Source organism: Myxocyprinus asiaticus, chromosome 4 (genome assembly GCF_019703515.2).
Source record: "Myxocyprinus asiaticus isolate MX2 ecotype Aquarium Trade chromosome 4, UBuf_Myxa_2, whole genome shotgun sequence".
NCBI classification, from domain to species: Eukaryota; Metazoa; Chordata; class Actinopteri; order Cypriniformes; family Catostomidae; genus Myxocyprinus; species Myxocyprinus asiaticus.
The window spans coordinates 44,678,715-44,704,534 of NC_059347.1; the positions used below are offsets into that span (position 1 = coordinate 44,678,715).

At 37.9% G+C, this 25,820-nt stretch overlaps 1 protein-coding gene across 1 annotated transcript in view; it reads left to right on the forward strand.

The window, feature by feature from the left end:
* Positions 1-5,333: 5,333 nt before the first annotated feature.
* LOC127439953 (GAS2-like protein 2A) overlaps positions 5,334-25,820 on the forward strand; it is a 40,990-nt gene continuing 20,503 nt past the window's right edge. The window contains exon 1 of the mRNA XM_051696258.1: positions 5,334-6,723. Coding sequence (XP_051552218.1) covers positions 6,040-6,723 — 684 coding nt within the window. The 5' untranslated portion in view covers positions 5,334-6,039. The remainder of the gene's footprint in view (positions 6,724-25,820) is intronic.

Sequence of the window (25,820 nt, forward strand, 5' to 3'; positions counted from 1 at the left end):
TATTGCACTTACTGGTGCCCCCCAGGTATGTGTGCTCTCCCCACTACTCTTCTCCCACTACACCAATGACTGCATCACCAAGGACCCCTCTGTCAAGCTCCTGAAGTTTTCAGACGACACCACTGTCATCTGCCTCATCCAAGATGACGATGAGTCTGCATACAGAAGGAAGGTTGAACAGCTGGCTGTCTGGTGCAGTCAAAACAACCTTGAGCTGAACACGCTCAAAACGGTGGAGATCATTGTGGACTTTAGGAGGAACACCCCAACACTGACCCGCCTCACCATTCTAAACAGCACTGTGGCAGCAATGGAGTCATTCAGGTTCCTGGGCACTACCATCTCACAGGACCTGAAGTGGGAGACCCACATTGACTCCACTGTGGAAAAAGGCCCAGCTGAGGTTGCACTTCCTTCGCCAGCTGAGGAAATTCAACCTGCCACAGGCGCTGCTGATACAGTTTTACTCAGCAGTCACTGAGTCTGTCCTCTGTACTTCAATAACTGTCTGGTTTGGTTCAGCTACGAAATCAGACATCAGAAGACTACAAAGGACAATTCGGACTGCTGATTGGATTATTGGTTGCCCCCTGCCCCCACTTCAAGCACTATACACTTCCAGAGTGAGGAAAAAGGCTAGAAAAATCACTCTGGACCCCACTCACCCTTCCCACTACCTTTTTGGACTGTTGCCTTCTGGCCGACGCTTCAGAGCTCTGAGCACCAGAACCGTCAGGCACAGGAACAGTTTTTTCCCTCAGGCTATCCATCTCATGAACAGTTAAACTGCCCCATTGAGCAATAACTATGTGCAATACACAGTTTAGTCTTTCTTATATTTACCCAACACATCCAACCTCTTCTGCCTTTTCATTCCTCTGAAAAAAAAACATTTGCACTGTACATAACAGATTGTATTAGATTTGCACTACCCATGTGTATGTGTGTATGTATGTATGTGTGTGTCTGTACGTATGTGTATAATTAGTTTTATTTTTATTTTTTATTATTATCTGTGTCTTGCTGCGGTTTTTGTATTGTTGTACACTGGAAGCTCCTGTCACCAAGACAAATTCCTTGTATGTGTAAGCATACTTGGCAATAAAGCTGATTCTGATTCTGATTCAAAGGATGGCTCTTTATGTTACCTTAAAAAGGGTTCTGCTATTGTTACAAGATGAAAAACCCTTATCTGGTACTTTTTTATTAAGTGTATTGCAGGTCACAACTTTTTTTATGTGTATAAAACATTGGTTATAAGTTTATTTTATTTTTTTATCATAAAGGCAATTAATATTGATATTGTGTTGACAAAAGATTCTGCTCGACATTTGAGACGTCAGACATTTCTTTGTTTTTACAGGTGGAGTGATGAGGAATGCCATATTAGAAAACGCTGTCTGCGGTAGTGTAAGGAAATGTTTTATGCATTTAGTACAAACACATTTTTTTTTTCCCCCCAAACATGTTTTAAACTTGAAAGTGTTTTGTGTGTTTAATAAAAATATTAGATGCACCAACTCTCTTGATCTTTTTCATTTCTTGAATTTTCATATACATTTATTTCTAGAATAAACCTCTGATACGTTAAATGTGTTATAATATTTGCAAGACATGCATGCTAAAAATGTTATGTCAAGTATTTAGTAATAACCTTCTGTGATATACTGATGCCCTTGAACAGCTTCTCAGCAGACTAATCAGTTAAATTAGAATTAACTGTAAAAGGAAAATTCCTGTAAAAACACACCTTCCAAAAAGTTCAACTTTTGTCTTGTCAGTCCACAGAGTATTTTCCCAAAAGTCTTGGGGATCATCAAGATGTTTTCTGGCAAAAATGAGACGAGCCTTAATGTTCTTTTTGCTCAGAAGTGGTTTTCGTCTTGGAACTCTGCCATGCAGGCCATTTTTGCCCAGTCTCTTTCTTATGGTGGAGTCATGAACACTGACCTTATCTGAGGCAAGTGAGGCCTGCAGTTCTTTGGATGTTGTTGTGGGGTCTTTTGTGACCTCTTGGATGAGTCGTCGCTGTGCTCTTGGGGTAATTTTGGTCGGCCGGCCACTCCTGGGAAGGTTCACCACTGTTCCATGTTTTCGCCATTTGTGGATAATGGCTCTCACTGTGGTTCTCTGGAGTTCCAAAGCTTTAGAAATGGCTTTATAACCTTTTCCAGACTGATAGATCTCAATTACTTTCTTTCTCATTTGTTCCTGAATTTCTTTGGATCTCGGCATGATGTCTAGCTTTTGAAGATCTTTTGGTCTACTTCACTTTGTCAGGCAGGTCCTATTTAAGTGATTTCTTGATTGAGAACAGGTGTGGCAGTAATCAGGGCTGGGTGTGGCTAGAGAAATTGAACTCAGGTGTGATAAACCACAGTTAAGTTATGTTTTAACAGGTGGGGCAAACACTTTTTCACACAGGGCCATGTAGGTTTGGATTTTGTTTTCCCTTAATAATAACAACCTTCATTTAAAAACTGCATTTTATGTTTACTTGTGTTATCTTTGACTAATATTTAAACTTGTTTGATGATCTGAAACATTTAAGTGTGACAAATATGCAAAAAAATAAGAAATCAGGAAGGGGGCAAACACTTTTTCACACCACTGTATAACCATGTGGGGCAAATCCAGTATCTGGGCACAAACCCATACTGAGCCTAAATGTGACCCATATGGGCTATATAAAGTGGGACCTATATGGGTCTGATGCATGTTGCCCAGCTGGGCCCCACATAAGTCCCACTAAGATTCTACATGACATCCATATTGGCACACCCAGATAGGGCCAACATGGAACCTGCGGACAAACCCATTTGGGGCCCAGCCTTCAATGTTGGCTGGGTTATTTTCCATCCGCTTGTGTTCATACAAGCTCTTAAAGCGATAGTTCACCCAAATATGAAAATTCTCTCATCATTTACTCACCCTCATGCCATCCAAGATGTGTGTGACCTTTTTATGCAGAACACAAACAAAGATTTTTAGAAGAATATTTCAGCTCTGTTGGTCCTCACAATGCAAGTAAATGGGTACCAAAATTTTGAAGCATATAAAGGCAGCATAAAAGTAATCCATAAGACCCCATTGGTTAATTCTATATCTTCAGAAGCGATATGATAACTGTGGGTGAGAAACAGATCAATATTTGAAGGTGCTATAAGCGATTTTAGCATTCTAAAGCTTTCACTTGACTGAGCCGTTGAATTAGCCCCGCCCCTCGTTCCAAAACCCCGCCCTCCAAAGATAATTTTGAGACCAAAACCGAGCAAAAGAGCAGCATAGTTTGTTCCTGTGGCTGTCAAATTCAACAGTGGCACAATAGCGCCCTCAACTGACAAATATTATGAATAGCCTCAATGATCCGCTTCAAATATAACACCATGAGAACGAGCAAAATTGATAGGTGAAAAGCGTCAATGTCCACGGACACATTTTTGTTTGCTGTTTACAAATTCTACAGCTGTCACAGAGACCAGTGAGATACACTATATTGCCAAAAGTATTCGCTCATCTGCCTTTAGATGCATATGAACTTAAGTGACATCCCATTCTTAATCCATAGTGTTTAATATGACGTCGGCCCACCCTTTGCAGCTATAACAGCTTCAACTCTTCTGGGAAGGTTTTCCACAAGGTTTAGGAGTGTGTTTATGGGAATTTTTGACCATTCTTCCAGAAGCGCATTTGTGAGGTCAGACACTGTTGTTGGACGAGAAGGCCTGGCTCGCAGTCTTCACTCTAATTCATCCCAAAGGTGCTCTATTGGGTTGAGGTCAGGACTCTGTGCAGGTCAGTCAAGTTCTTCCACATCAAACTCGCTCATCCATGTCTTTATGGACCTTGCTTTGTGCACTGGTGCGCAGTCATGTTGGAACAGGAAGGGGCCATCCCCAAACTGTTCCCACAAAGTTGGGAGCATGGAATTGTCCAAAATCTCTTGGTATGCTAAAGCATTCAGAGTTCCTTTCACTGGAACTAAGGGGCCAAGCCCAGCTCCTGAAAAACAACCCCACACCATAATCCCCCTCCACCAAACTTCACAGTTGGCACAATGCAGTCAGACAAGTACCGTTCTCCTGGCAACCGCCAAACCCAGACTCGTCCATCAGATTGCCAGATGGAGAAGCGTGATTCGTCACTCCAGAGAACGTGTCTCCACTGCTCTAGAGTCCAGTGGTGGCGTGCTTTACACCACTGCATCCGACACTTTGCATTGCACTTGGTGATGTATGGCTTGGATGCAGCTGCTCAGCCATGGAAACCCATTCTATGAAGCTCTCTACGCACTGTTCTTGAGCTAATCTGAAGGCCACATGAACTTTGGAGGTCTGTAGCGATTGACTCTGCAGAAAGTTGGCGACCTCTGCGCACTATGTGCCTCAGCATCCGCTGACCCCGCTCTGTCATTTTACGTGGCCTACCACTTCGTGGCTGAGTTGCTGTCATTCCCAATCGCTTCCACTTTGTTATAATACCACTGACAATTGACTGTGGAATATTTAGTAGCGAGGAAATTTCACGACTGGACTTGTTGCACAGGTGGCATCCTATCACAGTACCACGCTGGAATTCACTGAGCTCCTGAGAGCGGCCCATTCTTTCACAAATGTTTGTAGAAGCAGTCTGCATGCCTAGGTGCTTCATTTTATACACCTGTGGCCATTGAAGTGATTGGAACACCTGAATTCAATTATTTGGATGGGTGAGCGAATACTTTTGGCAATATAGTGTATCTCAGGACACTTATTTCATTAATATCTTAAGGGAGTTGGAAAAAACTTTGCATGCTTTTTCATGAAAAAATCGCTTACAGCCCTTTTAAGTCATTTTTTAATATTGATTCTCCTCCCTACCCAGTGTATGCACGAAGAATGCCAATTGACAAAAACAAAAGAAGAATGTGAAAGTGAAAGTGGAGATTGATAGTAAAAAAGGACATAAATATTTATCTGCTTCTCACCCACACCTATCATACAGTATTCCCATTCACTTGCATTGTATGGACCTACAGAGCTGACCTTTTTTTCTAAAAATCTTCATTTGTGTTCAGCAGGAGAAAGAAAGTCATACACATCTGGGATAGCGTGAGGGTGTGTAAATGATGAGAGATTTTTACTCTTTGTGAACTATCCCTTTAATCAAGCGTATGGGTCAATCCGAACAGAGAGCACATTTCAAGATCAATTTCGTGCTGATTAACCATGATTTACTCTTTACAAGCATCAATGTTTACTGTTGCTATCAATGCACATGCAAATTCCAGATCAATGATAAAGTAAAGTAACATCTTTGTTTCTATCTTCGTTCAACGGACTGTTTGCAAAACAGTGACTGGATTTGAATCAAAATGATTGTTAAAATCAACTGAATGTCAGATGCAAATTTAAACGTTTTGACCGTTGGTATAGCTAGCTCGTGCAATTTAAATAAAAGTGATGCTCAGACTCAGGGATAAAGTTGCCGATGATCCTCTAATAAGATGTAAGTCTGCTGCAGCTCAACATGTTGGGCAGGAGGCGGCGCCGAGGACAGATCATTTCCACTGACGAAGATTATTATTAAAGTGCCCCAGTAGACTGGGGCCCGATTCGACCATGCGTACTCTCTCAGCTCAAAATAGGTGTGGACAAATGAAGAAATGAGGCGTTGCAGAGCGTTGGTAGCCAATGCGGATGATCCTCAGACATACGAGAGCGCTTCGTGTTGGAAAATAATGTGGTCGAGCTGTCATCTATTGATTATTGTCATGCTTCTGTTTCGGTCTGCTCTTCCATAGAAGAATGAGTAATCGCTATGCGGTCATTCAAGGAGGCGGGTATCTCACGTCGCGGAATCCCACAGCTGTATCGTGAATCGTTGCGCGGCGCTGAGAGTCAAAGCGGCCCGTTGTAGGAGCTCGTACCGCGCACATCGTTGTGTGATGGCCAAGTGGACACGGTTATTTCGCCATCCGCAGCGCTGTTTATGGAGGATCACTGTATGAGACAATCGTACACCATTCCGTGCCTTGCCTGAGACACATTTTCCCATAATATGGCTGATCAGAGCAACATTCAGTCCGCCGCCTCCAAAAGCATCAGGCCGTTCAAATCCAGTGAGGAATACCTGTATGCCATGAAGGAGGATCTGGCTGAATGGCTGAACACGCTGTACGATCTGGCCATTTCGGCGGACACTTTTATGGAGGGTCTGGAAACCGGCTGCGCGCTTTGCCGGCATGCCAACAACGTGAACCGCGCCGCCCACGAATTCAAGGCGAAGTATCCAGATGCGCCGCAGTCGCTGCGGATACCCAGCAAGGATGTGGTCTTCCAGTCGAGGAACGTCATACCTGGATCCTTCCTAGCCAGGGACAACGTGTCAAACTTCATCGGCTGGTGCAGGCAGGAGCTCTGGATCAAAGATGTGCTCATGTTCGAGACCAACGACCTGGTGGAGAGATGTAACGAGAAGAATTTCGTGCTGTGCCTGCTGGAGGTGGCTCGCCGGGGGGCCAAATTCGGCATGCTTGCACCCATGTTGATTCAAATGGAGGAGGAGATCGAGGAAGAAATACGGGACCAGGAGAACCTGACGGAGGCTCTGGGGGAGCTGAGCCCGCCGAACAGAACGTTTAGCCGGAAGAAGAGCATCGGCGAGCCCGACCCAGAGCTGTTGGCCCGCTGGCAACAGCAGCAGAAGAAAGTCCTCTTGGATATGCGCAACCTGGACGAGCTGGTGAGTTCACATTTGACACCTGTCAGCACAACCAGGTTGATCTTGCATTAGGACAGGACAGCTGGTAGGTTATCAATCTGGGCTGCCAGGCTACTCAATGAAAACCCTGTTAAGTTGACTTTAACCAATTGATTGAGTAAACTCGTTTCCTCAGTTGATTTGACTTAACTTGGTGTTCATATAGAATAAACGTAACTATTTAAGTTAAGGTAACTAGATGCAAGTAGACTTACACTGATTTGCTATTTAAATGCAAGTAATGGTTAATTAAGAAACGTGATTTTTCCAGTAATGACAACATTTGGGTTTAAAGTTCAGATAAGTCTTATTTGAACCTGTTGAATTGTAATACTCAAAAACTCTATGGATATGGATGTGACGTGTTTTGAATGAACAAATGTTTTCTGGTGTGAGATGTTAAAGTAGTTGTGTTGCTGTTTAAAAATCTTGATATTGTCATACACTGTATACTCCATATGCTCCTCTAGTGTTTCCAGTTGATGTAGGGTAATGCTATGGTGATGGTTTAGTGTTGCGATCTCTGTGTGTGGCATTGATTGAAATACACAGTTTCCAATTTTATCTTCTTTAATTCCAAACTGATAGTTACACTTTGTGGATAGAGGTGTGGTTCTAAAGAAATACACATAACTACTACTATTCTACTCAAATTAACAACAGGTCAACAATAGTAATGCAGCGATGACGAATCTTATGCAAACAGCTTAATAGTTATAAAATAATATCTTCAACGATGCAAAACAGACAATAATGTGCAAGAAACTTAAGTTTAAGTAGCAGTTATACAATTGTACCACACCTCTTAGGAAACATATCAATAATAACAAATATTTAGCTTCACATACATTACTAATATCAAACTTATCCAATTTTAACAATATTTATAAGACATATGCAGGGTTGGGAGGGTTACTTTTGAAATGTATTCTACTACAGATTACAGAATACATGCTGTAAAATGTAATTTGTAACGTATTCTGTTATATTACTCAAGGTCAGTAACGTATTCTAAATACTTTGGATTACTTCTTCAGCACTGGTAGATTTTTTCACTTGTTTTGACTATAAAAACTCTGCCAGTACAGTAAGACAAAATACACGTTAAAAATACATTCTTTGAAAAACCTAAATATCTTATGCAGTGTTGTTTCTAAAACAAGATCAATCAAATTGATCTTGTTTTAAAGATTTTTAGATATTTTCACAGGAAAACAAAATACAAAAATTATTATCAAGAATAAGATTTTTGCCCTAATATTAAAGGTCTTACTAGAAAAAAGAAATTATGATCCAACGTGAATTTTCTTAATAAAAAAAATATGATCGTGCCTGGTAACATGTGCATGAAAAATGGTTAGAAATAGCATTTTAGCTTAGCGTAAAGCTTACAATTTACACAAGCTTTATTTCTATTTCTTCTGCTCCAAACTTACTTCAGACTTACTTCTCTGTCTGCTCGTATGAATGTAACACATCATAAGAAAGTGTTTCACCGCTGTTCAAATGCACTTTGGATCGCATCATTTATATGTATAAATGTTTTCCATCTGAAAGGACTAAATATTAAATGAAACAAATGACAATAAAGTGCAAAGTAATCTCTTCAGTAATCAAAATACTGTTTGAATGTAACTGTATTCTAATTAACAATGATTTAAATTGTAACTGTAGTGGAATACAGTTACTTATATTTTGTATTTTAAATACATATTCCCGTTACATGTATTCCGTTACTCCCCAACCCTGGACATATGTTACAAGTTGATTTTCTTTGAAATCTTGACTTGCAAGGAATAAGACTTTGACCTCAGGTTGCTCTATAAAATAACAGCCCAAAGGTAAGCCAAGGCTAAACAGCCTAGTGTGGTGAAAGTGCTCTCCCAAAGGAATATCTTAGTTACATTTTGTCTTGTGAGTGTGTGTGTGTGTGTGTGTGTCATGATGAAAGGTCAGAAAGTGCGTGATTTGAATGTATATGTAACTTCTGTTTCAACACATTTTCCATCATGGACCATCAGCTCGTAGAATGCTGATAGTCCATGACGTAAGTCATTTCTTAAGGGTGAAAGGTTGTTCCTTTAGGATCAGAGCTATTGGATCCTGGTCTGGTCTGTGCGAGTGAGCCTGAACTGTTTACTACACACAAGTACAAAGTCTGGCCACTCATTTGTACTCTTCACATTAAGAATAAAGCAAGGCCACCAGGAGAACTACATGTGTTATACTTAACGTATAAATCAGATCCTTATTTGTAAGCGGTTTAGGCCCCTTTTTGCTTATGTAACCTTCAGATTTTAAAGGGTCTAAAAGAATGCAAATGCAGAGATTTGACTGATGATCTCAGGCTTGTTATTGGATTTCACTGCTGTGCTGCAGCAAGAGGAGAACATATTGTGTCAAAATGATGCTCCCTCAATTGCACTGTGCTTTTGCCAGTCCTGATAATCTGTTCTCATCAAGTTATCTACTCATCAAAATGCTTTGGGGGAACAACAGGGGAAAGTTTGCAATTTCCCATCAGCACTGGTGCACACAGGGACATAATTTGACTGTGTCCCAGTTGTTGTGCCAAGTGGACAGTTGTGGTTATTGCCTGACTAGAATTTCCCTCTAAAATCGCTTTCTTCACTCCACATTGGCCCTTATTAACAATAGCAATTTCATCACTTAAAACAGAAATTGTCAACAGGTATATCGGTAACACTTTACAAAAAGGCTGGATTTGTTCATATTAGCATTAGATATCATGAACTAATTCTTGAACAATTTTGTTACAGCATTAATTACTGTTGGTTAATGTTAATTTATAAAATTGTCCATTATTAGTTTATGTTAGTTCATAATGCATAAGCTAATGTTGCTGTATACAACTTTTAATGTTAAAAACTTATTAGTAGGCTATATGTTGAAATGAACATTAACCAAGCTTAATAAGTGCTGAAAATATTGTTCATTATTAGTTCATGTTTACTAATTTAGTTAACTAATGTTAACATATGCAATCTTATTGTAAAGTGTTACAGATAGATCAGTCTATGCATACTCACATATAAGGTGAGGTGTTGATCTAGTACTAGCCTGTCATAGAAAGAGCTGTCAGCTCTCTGTGAGCATGTAAACACTTTTTCCCTGAGCTAGAACTGCAAGCATCATCATGAGTTCATTGAGGGTGAAGTAAAGAGTAGACTTCAGGTGCTGTTTCGGGAATTTGTGCTGTTTGTAATTTTATAATACAAGTTGTTGGCATGTTTACTGAATGCAATGCATTACTAAAGTATACAGTTAGTGATTTATGCGGTGTCATGCAGAGATTTAATTTGTGCCTTTTTACGGATGACCTTGTCTGGATCCTCGCACACAGCTGCTAGTCATGATATCTCACGAGCAATGTGGCTGAATAGAGCAACTGGTTTTGTTCGAGTCCAGACACTTCCTGAACCTTCAGCAGATTTCAGCTGTTCAATCACATTTTTTCTTTCTTGTGTTCATTAATATAATGCTTTGTGAGATTACTGGCCCTATATAATTATGAGATTTCTCACAGCCTTTGGTCTTTAACAGACAAGTTCATGCAAATCCTTTTGCTTTGATTCATGTACTGTACAGCTAACCTTGTTGCCACAGTCCAGAAATCTGACATGCAACCACTTGCATGACTAAAACATTTTAAACAACTCCACTCATATGCCTTCAGACTTCCCCTTATGTATTTAGTAGCTTGTTGTTTCATAGTTTCAAGCAATTTGAGAATGTGGAAGTTTTTTTTTACCCTGTTTTTTCCCTTTTCATCATGTCACTTGTTTTACCTTTTTTGAATGAAACTGTTGTTGGCGTTTTTACTGAATGCTTTGATTTAGAGTTGTGTCACAGTGCTGGATAACTGGCAGTACTAGCCCACATTGTGGTCCTTTAACCCCTTAAACTCTGTGGAGGGGGGGGCGCTATATCGTGAAAAATGTTTACGCTTAAAACGTTAAAGTTTCCGTAAATAAGGTATCATTTGAAAGCTTAGAACTTGAACTTTTCAGAGATAATCACTTCTGCATTTATGTTATTTCAAATAACAAAAGAAGGCCTCAAAACATTCGTGTTGAAACTTAGCGCCCCCTAGTGGTCGAAATATATGGGGTCGAAATATTTATATCAAAATAAAAGTCCTTTACATAGCACCTAAATGGACAAGTCATATATCAAATGAAAGCTCTCATTCTCAGGAATTTACAGTTTATTTTGTTGTCCACAGTTCGAAAGATTTTCAAAAGAATCACAAAATAAAATATGATTTCTACAAGTCATCAAATACAAATGTCTCTTTTATGTGAAAACCACTGCTGCTGTAAGCCCCAAATAGCTAAAAACTTTATATCTGCTTTTACCTTAGGCAGTTTTCAAAACATTTGCCATTTTTTTAATTGTCTGTGAGCTTGCTTGGCTGAATAATCCAATGTTATATCTTAGATGTCCAGAACAAAATATGCCATCCAGCAAGAAAATCATGCTACACAAATCATCAGAAAAATATGTTTTGATATCATACTGTTGATGATAAAATGTTATATATCTTAGCAAACATTTATACAGTTATAACTTGGCAATTGTCGTCCCCGCCATTCTAACACAAACTGGCACTTGAACACTTGCCAGATCCCTGTTTATTTTTTCCGTAGTCATTCACCATGTGAATTATGTATGTATGTTGTAATCCAGGCAGCAGGACTGATCTCTGGACAGAAATTTCCATGTATCAGATTTAGTTTGTGGATTTTAGCTTAGTCATGATTAATGGCAAATTTTAATACTGATACATACACATATTAAACTGAAAGATCCATGAGTATAAAGTGAAATTATGACCATGATTTTTATTTCTCCTCAATCTTATATTTCTTAAAGAGATTTCCTTGGGAACAGGTGGAAAGATTTTGCGAATGTAGCCTGATTTAGTGTTGGTAATCCTACTCATCTCTGAGGAATAAAGAATGTAGTTTTGCTTGATCCTCTTCACCTTCCATTAGTGGCTCACACTAGGGAAGCCATGGGTGAGATTTTGAAGGTTAGATAAAAAAAAATCGTGGTTAATAGTGAAACTGTATAATTTAGCCATCCCTACCTCACACTCCCATACACACACCCACTTACACAGACATACACATTCTACTTCCTCAGAGGGTTTAATAATCTGAAACCTCATTCATGCTGTACCTTGAAAAGCAGAAGCATCTCTGGGATGAGTGTATTTGTATTGCACAGCTATAGTTCCTCTCTTGATTATCTTAGTTACAGAAAAACTGACATAAATATACTCCTCTGTACCTCTCCCTGTAATGCCTTACTCATCACAGATGGGTTTGGATGGGATTTTCCGTTGTTAGACAGCGTAGGGGGAGACTGAGACTCTTGCCCCATGTTTTAATGTTATTTAGTATGTCCTATTCTGACAAAAAGGCAAGAGCAGCTTTGCCCAGTTACAGTATATCTTACAGTCAGTCAGACACTTATATGCTGTTTGTTAAGCCTTTTCTAAGACATCAGTGCATTTCCATCCAACAGACTCTCTTTTCTCTCTCTCCACACCCTGAAGCCTTGACATTCTGCTTCACTCTTTTGTCAGTAATGCGCAACCCCAATACTCTCTCTCCTTTCTCTCTCTTCTTCAAACACACACACAGCCTCTCTCTTCCAATTACCACCACCATGCCACACAAAAAGCAGACACATTTACATGTACAAATACACACACACTCTCTGCCCTGAGCTAAGAAGGAAAAGACAGAGAGAACATGCTCTTATGTTAGCAGTCAGGGTGGAAACAGAGTGTATCCCTAGCAACGCCCTAACAACCACCCAGAACAGCATTTTGGTGTTGGGTTTTGCACAACACTCTGTCTACACCTGACACAGTTGACACAATGTGCCACAACAGCTTAAGGCTGTCTTCACTGGATGTGTGGAAATTGAAATTATAAATGACATGTATATACCTTATTTTCAAGAGAAATCCATTTGTATAAAATATACTTGTTGCTTAATTATTAATATAATGTTATTATTGCAATAACTGCGAACTAGGTATAGAAACAAAAGATTATTTAAATAAGAAGAAACATAAAAAGCTGGCATTGATCAGTCAGAATTTATTTAAAAATTAATTTTCATGGCAATACACACTTGATATTTGGTAAGTAAAATAATTTTGTTGGAAGGACGGGCTAATAAAGTGGCTGGAGTAAGCTCTACAGTATGTCAGAAATAGAACGAGGCATTTGTACACTGTGGCGGACATTAGTTAAAAACATTAGTTAACATGAACTAACAATGAACAATACTTTTACAGCATTTATTAATCTTGGTTAATGTTCATCTCAACATATACTAATACATTTTTAAATAAACTAATAAACTGTATTTCTTAACATCATTTAATGCACTATGAACTAACAATGAAACTTTTATATTTATTAACTAACATTAACACAGATTAATAAATGCTGTAAAAAAACCTCCGATATTGTTCATTGTTTGTTCATGCTACCTAATGCATTAACTAATGTCAACAAATGGAACCTTATTGTAAAGTGTTGCCATGATTATAATGGGAGTGATTTGCTTTAAACACAATGTGCCGCTCATGGTCAGCGATAACAGAGGTGTGGACAGGGTGCAAGAAAGCACCACTTTTCATTTTTCTTAAGAAAATGTGAAATTCTAGATTTAGTCTGGATATGATAAGTTTTTTAAACATACATGTGCTGTCCCACAGTGCATAATGTGCTCAAGGTCCAAGAAAGAGTCATTTATGGAGGCAACTGTGGTCTCCAAAAGGATGAAAGGGCGGACAGTAAGAGAGGTAGATAGGAATACATTAACTTGAGGTAGAGTTGAAACGAAGGACAACGAAAGAGAGAAAGAGAAAGGCTGAGAACAGAGAGAGGCGGGGTCGAAGAACAACAAAATGCTTTGCAGCAAGAGATAAGAAAAAAAGAGGAAAAATGCAGAGTTCATTGGAGAGAGAGCAATCAGAGATGTGTGGGCGAGAGGGAAAGAAAAGAAGGAATAAGAAAACACAGAGATAGAGAAAGGGTAGAACATAGAGGGGAATAGAGGATAGAATAACAAGAACAAGATGAAGAATGAAGGGAGCAACAGAAAGAGTGAGGGCAGCTGGGGTGATGACTTGCTGTGAACCTCATGCTTCAGTGCATATAAAAGCAGGAGACAGTGTGCAAGAGCTGCCTCACAGAGGCCAGAGCTGGCGATATGAGCATCATTGTGAATATCTTGATCATTTTAGTGAACTTTTTTTAGACAAGTCTCGCTATACCTCCTTGTGTGGAGACTTGAGAGTATAAGAGCATTAAGATTGAGGCCATGTCCACAATAATACATTTTTGTTTGAAAATGCATTCATTTTGCTACGTTTTCGCCTCTCATCAACACTAGAGTGGCATTTTCCTCCACCGAAAATGGAGCAGTTAGAAAACGCTCTGCATACCACATACTTTAGAAAATGATAATGTTAGGACACTGAAAACAGAGTTGTTAAACGAAAAAGAATTAGTGTGGACAAAGATTTTAATAGATTTTAAATTTCAATTGCAAAAATTACGTTAGAGTTGGCAATTTCGATTAATTTCTGAAAATAAGTTCAAACAATCTTTTTCAATGAATCGATTCAAAACCCAGGAATTCAACAGTTTTTCATCACTCAAAAATGTTCACCAAGTCTAAATGTGGCGGTTTTCATATATTGATTTGTTTTTGTAAAAAAATGGACAAACTTTATTTCTGTTTATTGCTAAGTATTGTTATATTGGTGTATATAAATGAAAATTATTCAATATTATTCTTTCTTGTGGTCATTTAGTACAACATTTTTTGAAAAACATGCCTTGATTATTTTAAACTAGATTTTTACTATTTTAGTTCTCACATGAAACATTTTGAATCTACTTTAATTGGCAACAATGAGCGTGGTTAAATGCACAGTCTTACACTGTTTATGCTTAAGCCAAAAAAGTGCAAAGTCATGTAAGGTCATAAACAGCTTAAGCATAAACCAATAGGCGACGGTTCCTCTGATTGGAAAAAAATATCACCTTTTATTTCAGTGCAGATACATGGAATATCGTATATAGATATCTTGAATATCGTCAAAAGGGTGAGAAGGAGGGCAGCTGGGGTGATGTGTTGCTCAGTGAACCTCATGGTTCAGTGTATGCAAGAGCAGGAGACAGTATGCCAGAGGTGCCTGTAATGTACGGCCTGCTAGTCTAATAGATTTTACACCAGAGAGAGAGAGAGACGGAGAGGGAGAGAGAAAGGAAAAGTAGGTCATGGCAGTTTGTGCTAGGTCAGGCTCATACAAGCTTTGCTGCAGGAAAAAATTTCTCTCTCTCTCTCTCTCTCTCTCTCTCTCGCTCTCTCTGAGTATTTCCCATATGAGCTTAGCTTAACTAAGTCTTTTCTCTTGTTATGGTCATGCTGATTTGTGCCTTTATTTTTGGTTGTCCTAGGACACATGTATCTCTCTTTGGGAGCTGCAGTATTCATCTGTTAACTGAACTTATATGCCATTTCAAACAGCACCTGTTTATGCTCAGGCTTTTGTTTGTGTGCACGCATGTGTTTACATGAATGTGTAACTGAGTGTGTAAATGAATACTTGTGCATGCTGGTCTGTATCTGCACAGCATATAAGCTAAGTGATATCTATATCTCTGTTGGTGGCTGATGGAATCACAGAATGAATGTGATCATTACAAGATTTGTCTGAATTATTAGCCTGAACATTAGCTACATACCACTCACAAAAAAGTACCAAAAGTACCATGGTATTACCATGTTTTTTTGGGCATGGTACCATGGTAATACCATGGAATTCTTTGAGGCACCATGGAATACCATGTTAATACTATGGTTCATGAATATGGTAGACATTTCAGTACCACGGTACTACCCTCTGAAACCATCAATGTTCCACAGTACCACCAGAAGGTTTTTTAAACTTGTACTGTGCTAGCACAATGGTATACTTTGTGGTACCTTGTAGGAGTTTATAAACACTATAGAATATGAATATGGTAATAATTTAGCACTAAGAGATATCGTGGAAGTAGCGTGGTATTACTCCATCTGATATCAACGTTGTATCATCGGCAGAAGATTTTTTTGGACATGTACAATGGTAGTACCTTGGAGTAACATGTAAATACCATGATGTTTGAATATGGTAATCATTCAGTACTATGGTATATTTCAAAGTATCATGGTATTACCATCTGAAACCATAACTTGACAATGGCAAAGTCTCTTTCAATGCATGTCAGTCCACTCCCGGCTGGCTATTTTCTATCGAGTGGCATAGAAGTAGAGCTCCTATCTTAAATGGGGAAAGACCGAAATCCCCAAAACATTTGGTCAAGGTTACTGTCAAAGTATAATTTTCAAATCAGCAGTAAAATGTGACAACAATGGTATCTTAAATTGTGCTTCTTTAGCTCAAATCATGCTAAAAAAATGCTAGTGCGAATGCACATTCTCGAGTTAACTGACAGGCAATGTCTGTATCTAAAAGGTGATTTGCTCTTTTACATGTAATGCCGGACTTCCTTTTCTACATCCGCTGTATTGGGTGTTCTAATCTCTCAGATTCATTTTAACACAAGTGCTCAGTCTCGGGCTAAATAGTCTATGACCATGATGCCACCACAGTGCTTTTTTTTAAGGGACCAAAATAAACATTTTCTATATAATTACACTACCGGTCAAAAGTTTTGAAACACTTACTCATTCTTTATTATAATTTTTTTTTTCTTCACATTTTAGAATAATAGTAAAGTCATTAAAACTATGGAATAACATAAATGGAACTATGGGAATTATGTTGTGACTAAACAAAATCCAAAATAAATCAAAACTGTGTTATATTTTAGCATCTTCAAAGTAGTCACCCTTTGCCTAGAATTTGCAGACATGTACTCTTGACATTTTCTCAACCAGCTTCTTGAGGTATCACCCTAGGATGCTTTTTAAACAGTATTGGAGTTCCCATCTGTGTTGAGCACTTATTGGCTGCTTTTCTTTATTATTTGGTCTAAGTCATCAATTTCAAAAAAGTTTTTTTTTTAATTAAATTTTAGATTTATAATGAAATAAATTAATATGGTGGCACAATTATTATTTTTTTTCTACAAAACTAATTTCAAACATTTAAGCATACGTCTTCAGATCAAAAGATTTTTAAGATCATGAGAAACATTTCGGTCAAGTGTTTCAAAACCTTTGACCGGTAGTGTATATGCCTAACATACTCTGCCTGTCCTCCTAAAAGTGAACAAGGCTGTGACTGCTTCTAGTTTATATATAGAAAAATGCAGCGGCCCTTTGGGGCATTTTAAGTTGCAAAACATTGCTAATGATATTGATAATTGATGTAGCTTTTACTAACTTGTTCATTGGTAAAAGCCTTTATCATACTGAACAGTCTGCAAGCCAGTCAGTATGGACAAATAGAAATCAGAGCCAGGAGAAATTCAATTAAATATGATGGCAATATGCCAATAGAGAACTGAAACATTTATGTTTCATAAATGTGGATTTATGAAATCCACAGGCTGTGGATTTTTTGGACGCACTTCACTTCTACCAGTCGATTTTGCTTAAAAAATTTAAACCATTTGTTGAAACACACAATTTTTTAAAACCGTAATTATTTCTAAATTCAAATTACACTTCAAACGAAATAAAAATATAATCAATATTACTAAGTGGTCAAGAAATCCTATACTACCTCCCTTAAAATGCAAACATTTTACCCTCTCCAACTTCTACCGGCCTTGTTTGCAATGACTTAAATATCAATATGACAAGTGAAAAAAATATGAATACAAATTTGATTAGAAATACAATTGTAAATATAACATAATAATAACAAAAGTTGATAAATAAACCATGACCTCTAGAAGGTTTTACACAAATCTCATCTCAAGTTTTGTTGAGATAACTGATGATTGAGAGTGATTGTCAAGGACATAATTTGATGTTCCACTATATTTTTAGAGTTTGGACATGTAATTTATAACCACATGATGGTGGAATCTCCAAACCGCAAATGCAGGAATCGAGTTTAGATTTTGCTCTGAAAACAGACGTGGTTCTAAAACGTCTTAGCTCAATGACCTGTTTCTCAGGAAAATAGCTAATTGTGCTTTGCAGCATTCATTAACATAAAATATACCTACAGTTTGTGCTCATACACCCTCAGACAGCACAAACACTTCCACCCATGCCCACTTGCTCTTTGCACTGGCATACAAATTATGCTTAGAATTAGCAATCACACGAAAATGAGATAAGACATGGTGCATGGTCGTTGCGCATTATGCTGCACCTAGCACGGTCACGAAAATAGAGCCCTTTGTGTTTTATTGTGTTATATACTAAACTTCAGTCATGTTTGTTTGTTTTTTCCTCATGGCTTGATATACAGTAGTATTTCCTTGACCACATTTTACTAAGGCTGAGATGTGAAAATTTGATTACATAAGTACTGAATTATGAAAAAAAAAATGGAGGACGACAATGCCAAAAGTTCAAGTTCGTATAGCTGGAGTTATTACACCGGGTGCAATTTAGGTCAAATGAATTGTATACCCTATTGTCAGCAGGCGGTCACCTGATGTTCCTGGCACTGACATAATTTTATAGCTCAGTGTATCTCCTTGTAGCTATTTTCCCATGTCTAAGCTTTGGTGTCATCATAATAAGGCCTTCAACTAAAGGCCAGGCATGTGATAGTCTTGTGGTGTGAGGAGACCTTTCTTTCTTTGATTCCTTGATTGAACACCTTTTTTGTTCTGCCCTTCATCACAAGCCACAACAAGCCTTCATAGTGTATTTACTGGTATTTAACCTTTCAGATTTCGACAGTCAGAGACAGTTCACAAAATGGCTTACTTGACTAAAAGAAAAAAATATTCAGTTGTTTCTGGAAACAGTTTCCGTTGACCTGTCATTTAAGGATTAAAAGATAGCATTCAAGTTTATCTTAAGTTTTTCTTAAGCCCTGTTTCCTAATTAGCTGGTTTGTCCAGTTAGTTCTCTGTTTATGTGCGTGTGTCTTAGGAATGGAAATTTCAGTGGTGTTGTGAAGGTAGAAGGACTGTCCTTTTAATTGCGTTTGACAAATCAGATAAGAGTCACAGAAATCCACGAGAGTGTGTTGTCTGTATCCAGTGTATGTGTGTGTACCAAACACACAGTATTTTCAATTTTTCTGTAAATGCAAAGCACACCTACCCTCGGTGATACAATCACCCGTTCAAAAATCACTGCTTGATGAAACTGTACATGCCATAAATGTCCTGTCCTTGTGTTAAAAATATTATTTTCTGTTATCATTTGGATTAAGTGCCAGCTCAAAGTTCTTTTGGTTTTCTAAGTGTTAGGCTTGTAACTGACACTCATCATATTATTCAAGCTTGAATGCTATTAAAGGATGTGGACAACACCACCTTTTAATTAACAAATTTGACTCATCCAGTAATTTCACAGACTGCAATGACATTCTAAAGAATTGTGTGCTTTCAACACTTTGGGGATGGCCCTTTTCTGCTCCAGTAAGACAATACACCTGTGCAGTGTGAACAAAGCGAGGTCCATACAAATGGGTCTACTGGGTCTGGTGTGGATGAACATGACTGGCCTGTGCAAAGCCCAGACCTGAACCTCACTAAACACCTTTGAAATGTATCCCCCATTGGCCAGTATCACTTAGATTACCTGACCTCACTGATGCTTTTTTGTCTGAATGGGAGCAAATCCGCCATGTTCCAACATCTAGTGGAAAGACTTCCCAGAAGAGTGAAAGCTATTATTGCAGCAAAGGGAGAGTTCAATGTCAAAGGTTTACATATGAGTGCAGTGTTCAGGTGTCCACATATTTTTGGCATTGTAGAGTATGTTTTTTATTGTTTGGTGTGTGTGTGTGGGCAGGTTTAAGTTGTTTACCAGAACTTTTGTTTAGGTTACAAACTGGTAATTACAAGGGTATTATGCTATAAATGTGGTTTATGAGGACATTTCTAGTGTCCCCATCATTCAAATCACTTAAAAAACATAATAAATGATGTTTTTTGAAAATTTTGTGAGGGTTAGGTTTAGGGGTAGGATTAGGGGATAGAATCTATAGTTCGTACACTATAAAAATCATTATGTCCATGGAGAGTCCTCATAATGATAGCTGCACCAACATGAGTGTGTGTGTGAGTGTGTGTGTGTGTGTGTGTGTGTGTGTGTGTGTGTATGTGTGTGAGCGTGTATTCCCTACATTGTGGGGACCAAATGTCCCCACAAGGATCGTAAAACCTGAAATTTCTGACTTTGTGGGGACAATCAGTCGGTCCCCATTAGGAAAACAGCTTATAAATCATACTAAATAATGTTTTTTGAAAATGTAAAAATGCCGAAAGTTTTCTGTGAGAGTTAGGTTTAGGGGATAGAATATAAATGTTGTACAGTATAAAAAACATTATGTCTATGGAGAGTTCTCATGAAACATGAAAACCCAACATGTGTGTGTGTGCTTGTTTGTGTGTGTGTGTGTGTGATATTGGTCTTAGGTGGGTTTCTGCTGGTGCGACTCACTTTATCCCATCAGGAGGTGCAAAAAAAAGTTTCTGAAGTACCAGACAGCCCCTGAGGCCCAGAGAACACTGTTTCAGGTTCAGGCCATGATCATGTTTGTGTTGGAATCCACCCAGACATCTTGTGATATCTCCCAGTGAAATCAGATATAAACCTCTCAGCAAACAGACTTCTCATACTTGCACAACTGAAACTACAAATGTTGTTCCGTGGGATATAATTTTTTAGACTTTGCACAAAAGGTGTCATACTGTTAAATATTGTGATAAGTACACTCACATATTGATTGTGGCGTAAAGATCACAGAGGAGCCAGCATTCGGAAGCAAGAAATTCACCATGGTCATCATAGTTATGGTCACAAATTGCATCAAGATTGAAAAAAAATATATATATTTCTTTTTATTGAATATTGATAGAGCAACATAATTTGTGTGAAAAGAAATAATAACAGGAGGTTGTTTTGATCAAATTCTTTATTAAAAAAAGGGTGCAATGGAGCCTTTTACCCCACTTTTGAGGTAAAAGGCCCCCAGGGGGTTATAGTGATATTGTGTAAATATAGGGACAATAGTTATAGTGCAAAATTTGTCAATTTAGGCATATACTTTTGAGACAGCAAGATGCTTAAGACAATGCTTAATCAAAATAACCACATCAGAAAAGGGTTAAAGGGGTCATGACATACTCTTTTTTTAAATTATTTTATTATCTTACCTGAGGTTCACTTATAATGTCAGTAAAGTTGTTGTTTTTTTGCACCAAAATAGTCATAATTTAATAATATATGGTCATTTTCCACCCTGTCTCTGGCCCTCTGTCTGGCCTTTTAAGACTTCAATGTAAACACCCACTGTTGGGTGCAGCCCCTCAAATACAGCCATATTTGAAGCTCAATCAGAAGAAAATGAACAAGCTTCACATTATAATTTATAAAACTACATTTCAAGGTTAACACACAACGTACACCCAACATATTTCATCTGACTGTATCAAACCATTAATTTAAGCACAGCAACTATTAAACAGTCATGGCATTTGAAACATTCGTGAATTAAACTGTTTACTCACGGGTCTCGTAGTGTTAAACTGCTCCATTTTTCAATATCAGTTCCTTTGCAAAGCTTGAATCATATTGTGACTGTTTCACAAGCAATCCACACTCATCTCAGGCAAAAACACGCTGAATTTTTGAATTGCAAACGTAATACAATCCATGGTGATGTTGGGTGCTTCAATAGGCCAAAACAGATGCTGGTCTTCACAGGAACGACATCTCACATCTTCTGTGTTTGTTTACACACAGAACAGCATGTGTTTCCCCCAGTCAGTGGCAGCAGCAGAATGAGACACGTTTTTAGAAGTTACGCTTGTACTGCTCTTAAAACTCAAATCTTAAAAGGCTCATATCGCCGGAAATGCTTTAAAAACAGTCCAGGAGGCCTTCAAAACAGAAAAACACAGCGCAGCTGAATGAAGTAGAAAGGAGGTCCCCTTTTTAGAGTTATATCTTGACATTTTGTCTTTTAAAAGAGGCACGAGATGCATAATAACAGTCAAAGCTGTTCATCTAGTGCATTTTATGTAGAAAACATTTAAATCCAGATAGGCACATGAAGGTGTCCTGTGTTAGTCCCCTTTGCTGTAGAAGGATGTCCCATGACAGGCACTCTCTCCTCTTCACCTGTGTGACTGACTGTGAGCACCAGTGGGCGGAGCTAAGGGTGATATGACGGAAAATAGGCATTGATGTCTTGCTGAAGAGGTAGTCATATGCAGATCTTTGGTCCTTGTGACATCACAAGTTCCACAAATTCCAAACTAGCCATTTCTACAGCTTGGTTTAAATAAATGCTCTTTTTCTATTAAGGAGGAAGTTTTCAGTTCTGAAACTTACAGTATGTTTGACTCCTTATTTGTCAAAAGATCAAGGAAAATTCATTTCCTCATGTCTTAACCATTTTATGTTGTTTAAATCACATCTCAAGTATTCTATAAACAAATGAATCTCCATTGTGATTAGACTAGTTAATGTGAGCCCATTTTGAACATTTTTCATAAAAAATCTATTCTCCCACTTAAGAAAAACAATCTGTGTAACAGGGGGGCTTTTTACCCCAAATATTATCCTTTCACTCATTGGACAATTATTAATATATATATATACAGTACTGTGCAAAAGTCTTAGGCACATAAGATGTTTCCCAAAAACATTTAAGATGGTTATTTATATCTGCTATTTTAGAAAATATACATTTTATACTCCCAAACATTCCTTTTGCAAATAGAATAGAAGAACAGGGAGCCCTGCAACAGATGGCATTGCCCTCACAGAGCCCCCCACTGAACATCGGGTCAGTCTGGGATTACACGAAGAGACAGAAGTAATTGAGACTGTGGCGAATTCAACAAATATTGATTTAGCTCTTTTTCTGTTTACTGGAATTGTATGATGTTAATTGATTAATGAAAACTATTTATGTCATAATTTTTTTAAGAAATCCTCACATTGAAAGTTTTTCACAAGTGCCTAAAATTTTGATATATATTTACTTTTATATATATATATATATAGATATATATATATATATATAGATATCTATATATATATATATATATATATATATATACAGTACTGTGCAAAAGTTTTAGGCACATAAGATGTTTCACAAGATTTTTGTCTTAAGATGGTTATTTATATCTTCAGCTTTAGTGTGTCAATAGGAAATATATATTTTAGACTCCCAAACATCCCTTTTGCAAATAGAATAGAATAGAAGAACAGGGAGCCCTGCAACAGATGTCATGGCCCCCTCAGAGTCCCCCACTGAACATCAAGTCTGTCTGGGATTACAAGAAGAGACAGAAGCAATTGAGACAGCCTAAATAGATAGAAGAACTGTGGCAAATTCTCCAAGAAGCTTGGAACATCCTATCTGCCAACAACCAAGAAAAACTGTGTCCAGGTGTATCTAGGGTAATTGGTGCTGTTTTGAAGGCAAAGGTGGTCACACCAAATATTGATTTAGCTTTTTATATGTTTACTGGTCTTTGAATGGCATTAAGTGATAAATGAAAACTATTTATGGCATTATTTTTCAAACATCCTCACTATGCAACATTTTTCACAAGTGCCTACAACTTTTGCATAGTACTGTATATATATAATTTTTGTTGCTGTTAGTGTTTTGTGAAAAAATTTAATCAAAAGTGCCTTTTCCCCCGGGGGCTTTTACCCCCGTTGTACCCTACTATTTCTTCTACTTAGGGTTAGGGATTTAAAGAAACCCATAACCTTAAGTATCAAATTCTGTGTATAACTTATCCTGCATCATTTCATTTGTTGTACAGACACAAATGATAACTCAAATTGTGCGACTTTCAAGAAAGGTGTGCTATTACTTTTCTAAGTGATCAGACTTAAAACTTTTGCCCAATGGATGAAAAAATGTGTGAAAAATCCTGCAGACTTACACTGAAAGAGCACAAGAAATAACCTCTCACATTTTCTCTAAAACGTCAAAATCTATTTATTTATTTATTTTTTAATCTGTTTGTTAGTATTGTAAAATCAGGAAAAAAAATTACTGAAAGATTCTGAAAACGTTTTACACTGCAAAACACGACAAAGACAAATTTTTACACTTCAAAGAGATCCAGTAATAATTTATTATTGTTTTGCAGTAGCAGTTGGGAAGAAACTATTCAATTTACATTTTTTATACATTTTTTTAAAGGGTGTAAACATGTATACTGCAGTACAACTCAGCACAATCTTTGTCCCAGTATAGGCAGTAGTTTCATCACTCCTCACAATGAAATAAACTTAATGGCTTTTTTTTTAAATGTGCATGCAGGTCTACTGGGTCCTTCTCTATTAACCTCTCTTAACCACGGCTGGACATCTGCATGAGATGACCTCTGGCAAATGTGTATGTGGCATCTATGTGAGTGTGTGTATAACAGGTAGTCTGCAATTATCAGAGCCCCAGATACAGCTCACAATCTCTCAGATGCTCCATTTCCTCATCTGTGTCTCCAGGCCGACCATGCCCAGCGCTGTGTCTTTGATGCTGGCTCTCACAGTCCCACAGAGCTGCTGTGTTAGTGGTGGAGGAAACAGGGTGATAAACAGAGAGTGTTCCCTCTAGACATGGGCTGAGTCAAAGCAGAAGGGATAACAGCACTCAGGATGGTCTGCTGGGAGTGTTAGCGGTGTAGTAATGAAAAACAAAACAAAGTTCTATGTTCAATTAGAACAAATTATTCAGGGTTTCCAAGTTTATAGTAACCTGGAAATACCAGTGACTTTTAAAATAGCATTTTTCAGGCCTGGAAAAGTTAAGGAAATTTCTATAATAAATATACTGTACATTTTTCAAATTATGTTGTACTCTAAAATATTTAATCGGCTCTTGTGTAGAGCTTGTGTGAAGTAAAACATGCCTGCAAGCCATAGTGATGTCTGATATGTGTGCAAATAATTGTTTTGAATCAGTGCTTTCTATTAAATCAGTCGAACCCGTTGACAAATCGGTTAGCAAATTAGCAAATCTGTCTGAATTTGAATGTTTTCAAAAAATCTGTCATTATTTCATTCATTATTTGGACTGTCTTTAGATTAAAATTAGTAATCATGAATAAATGACTAATCAGTAATCTTTTGTATATTCATTATTATTTTAATGTACGATTTATCTCATTCTTTGAATTTGCTGAAATTTGCCTCTTTATAGTAAATATAAATATAGTGCATTCAGTTTTAAGTTGCATTAAGTTCCTCTTCTAAAGAAAAAAAAGAAATAAATGCAATCGTCTCCTCTCCTGCCCTCTCATAACCCCCCCTTCGTTGGAGGTCCACCTCTATGTGACTGCCAGTAAGTTTTCCCCATGAGATGTGTGTATCCGTAAACAGTCTGCAGATATCTGAGAGAGCTGTAACTGTGCTTGTACTATCTCTATCATGACCCTCAGCTCTTATCACTGTCCCCAGTGCAGTGCAGAGGCAGCATTTTTCCATTCTGTCCCTATCAGAGAAAAATCTCATTATTTCTGCTCTGTTTGCATATATGGAGCTGACTGTGGTCCAGCTGAAGGCATCGTGCTGCTGGTGAGGCATTCATTTAAATAACGTCTCCATAGCATTTGGAAAGGGTGGTGCCTCAGCTAAAATCAACAAAGAAATGCTGTGAGAACATTAAAGGGAGTCTGGCCATTCTGGTTCTGTTACACTAAATGGAAGAGCTCTGTGTAAACTCCCTTCTCATACAGTCTAATGGAAGGAGTGGTTCACCCAAAAATGAAAATTCTGTCATCGGTTATTCACCAGCGTGTTGTTCCAAACTAAATGAGTTGGAACAAATGAGGTCAGTAAATGATAATTTTTTTTTATATTCTTTCTTCTGTGAAACACAAAAGGATACATTTTGAAGA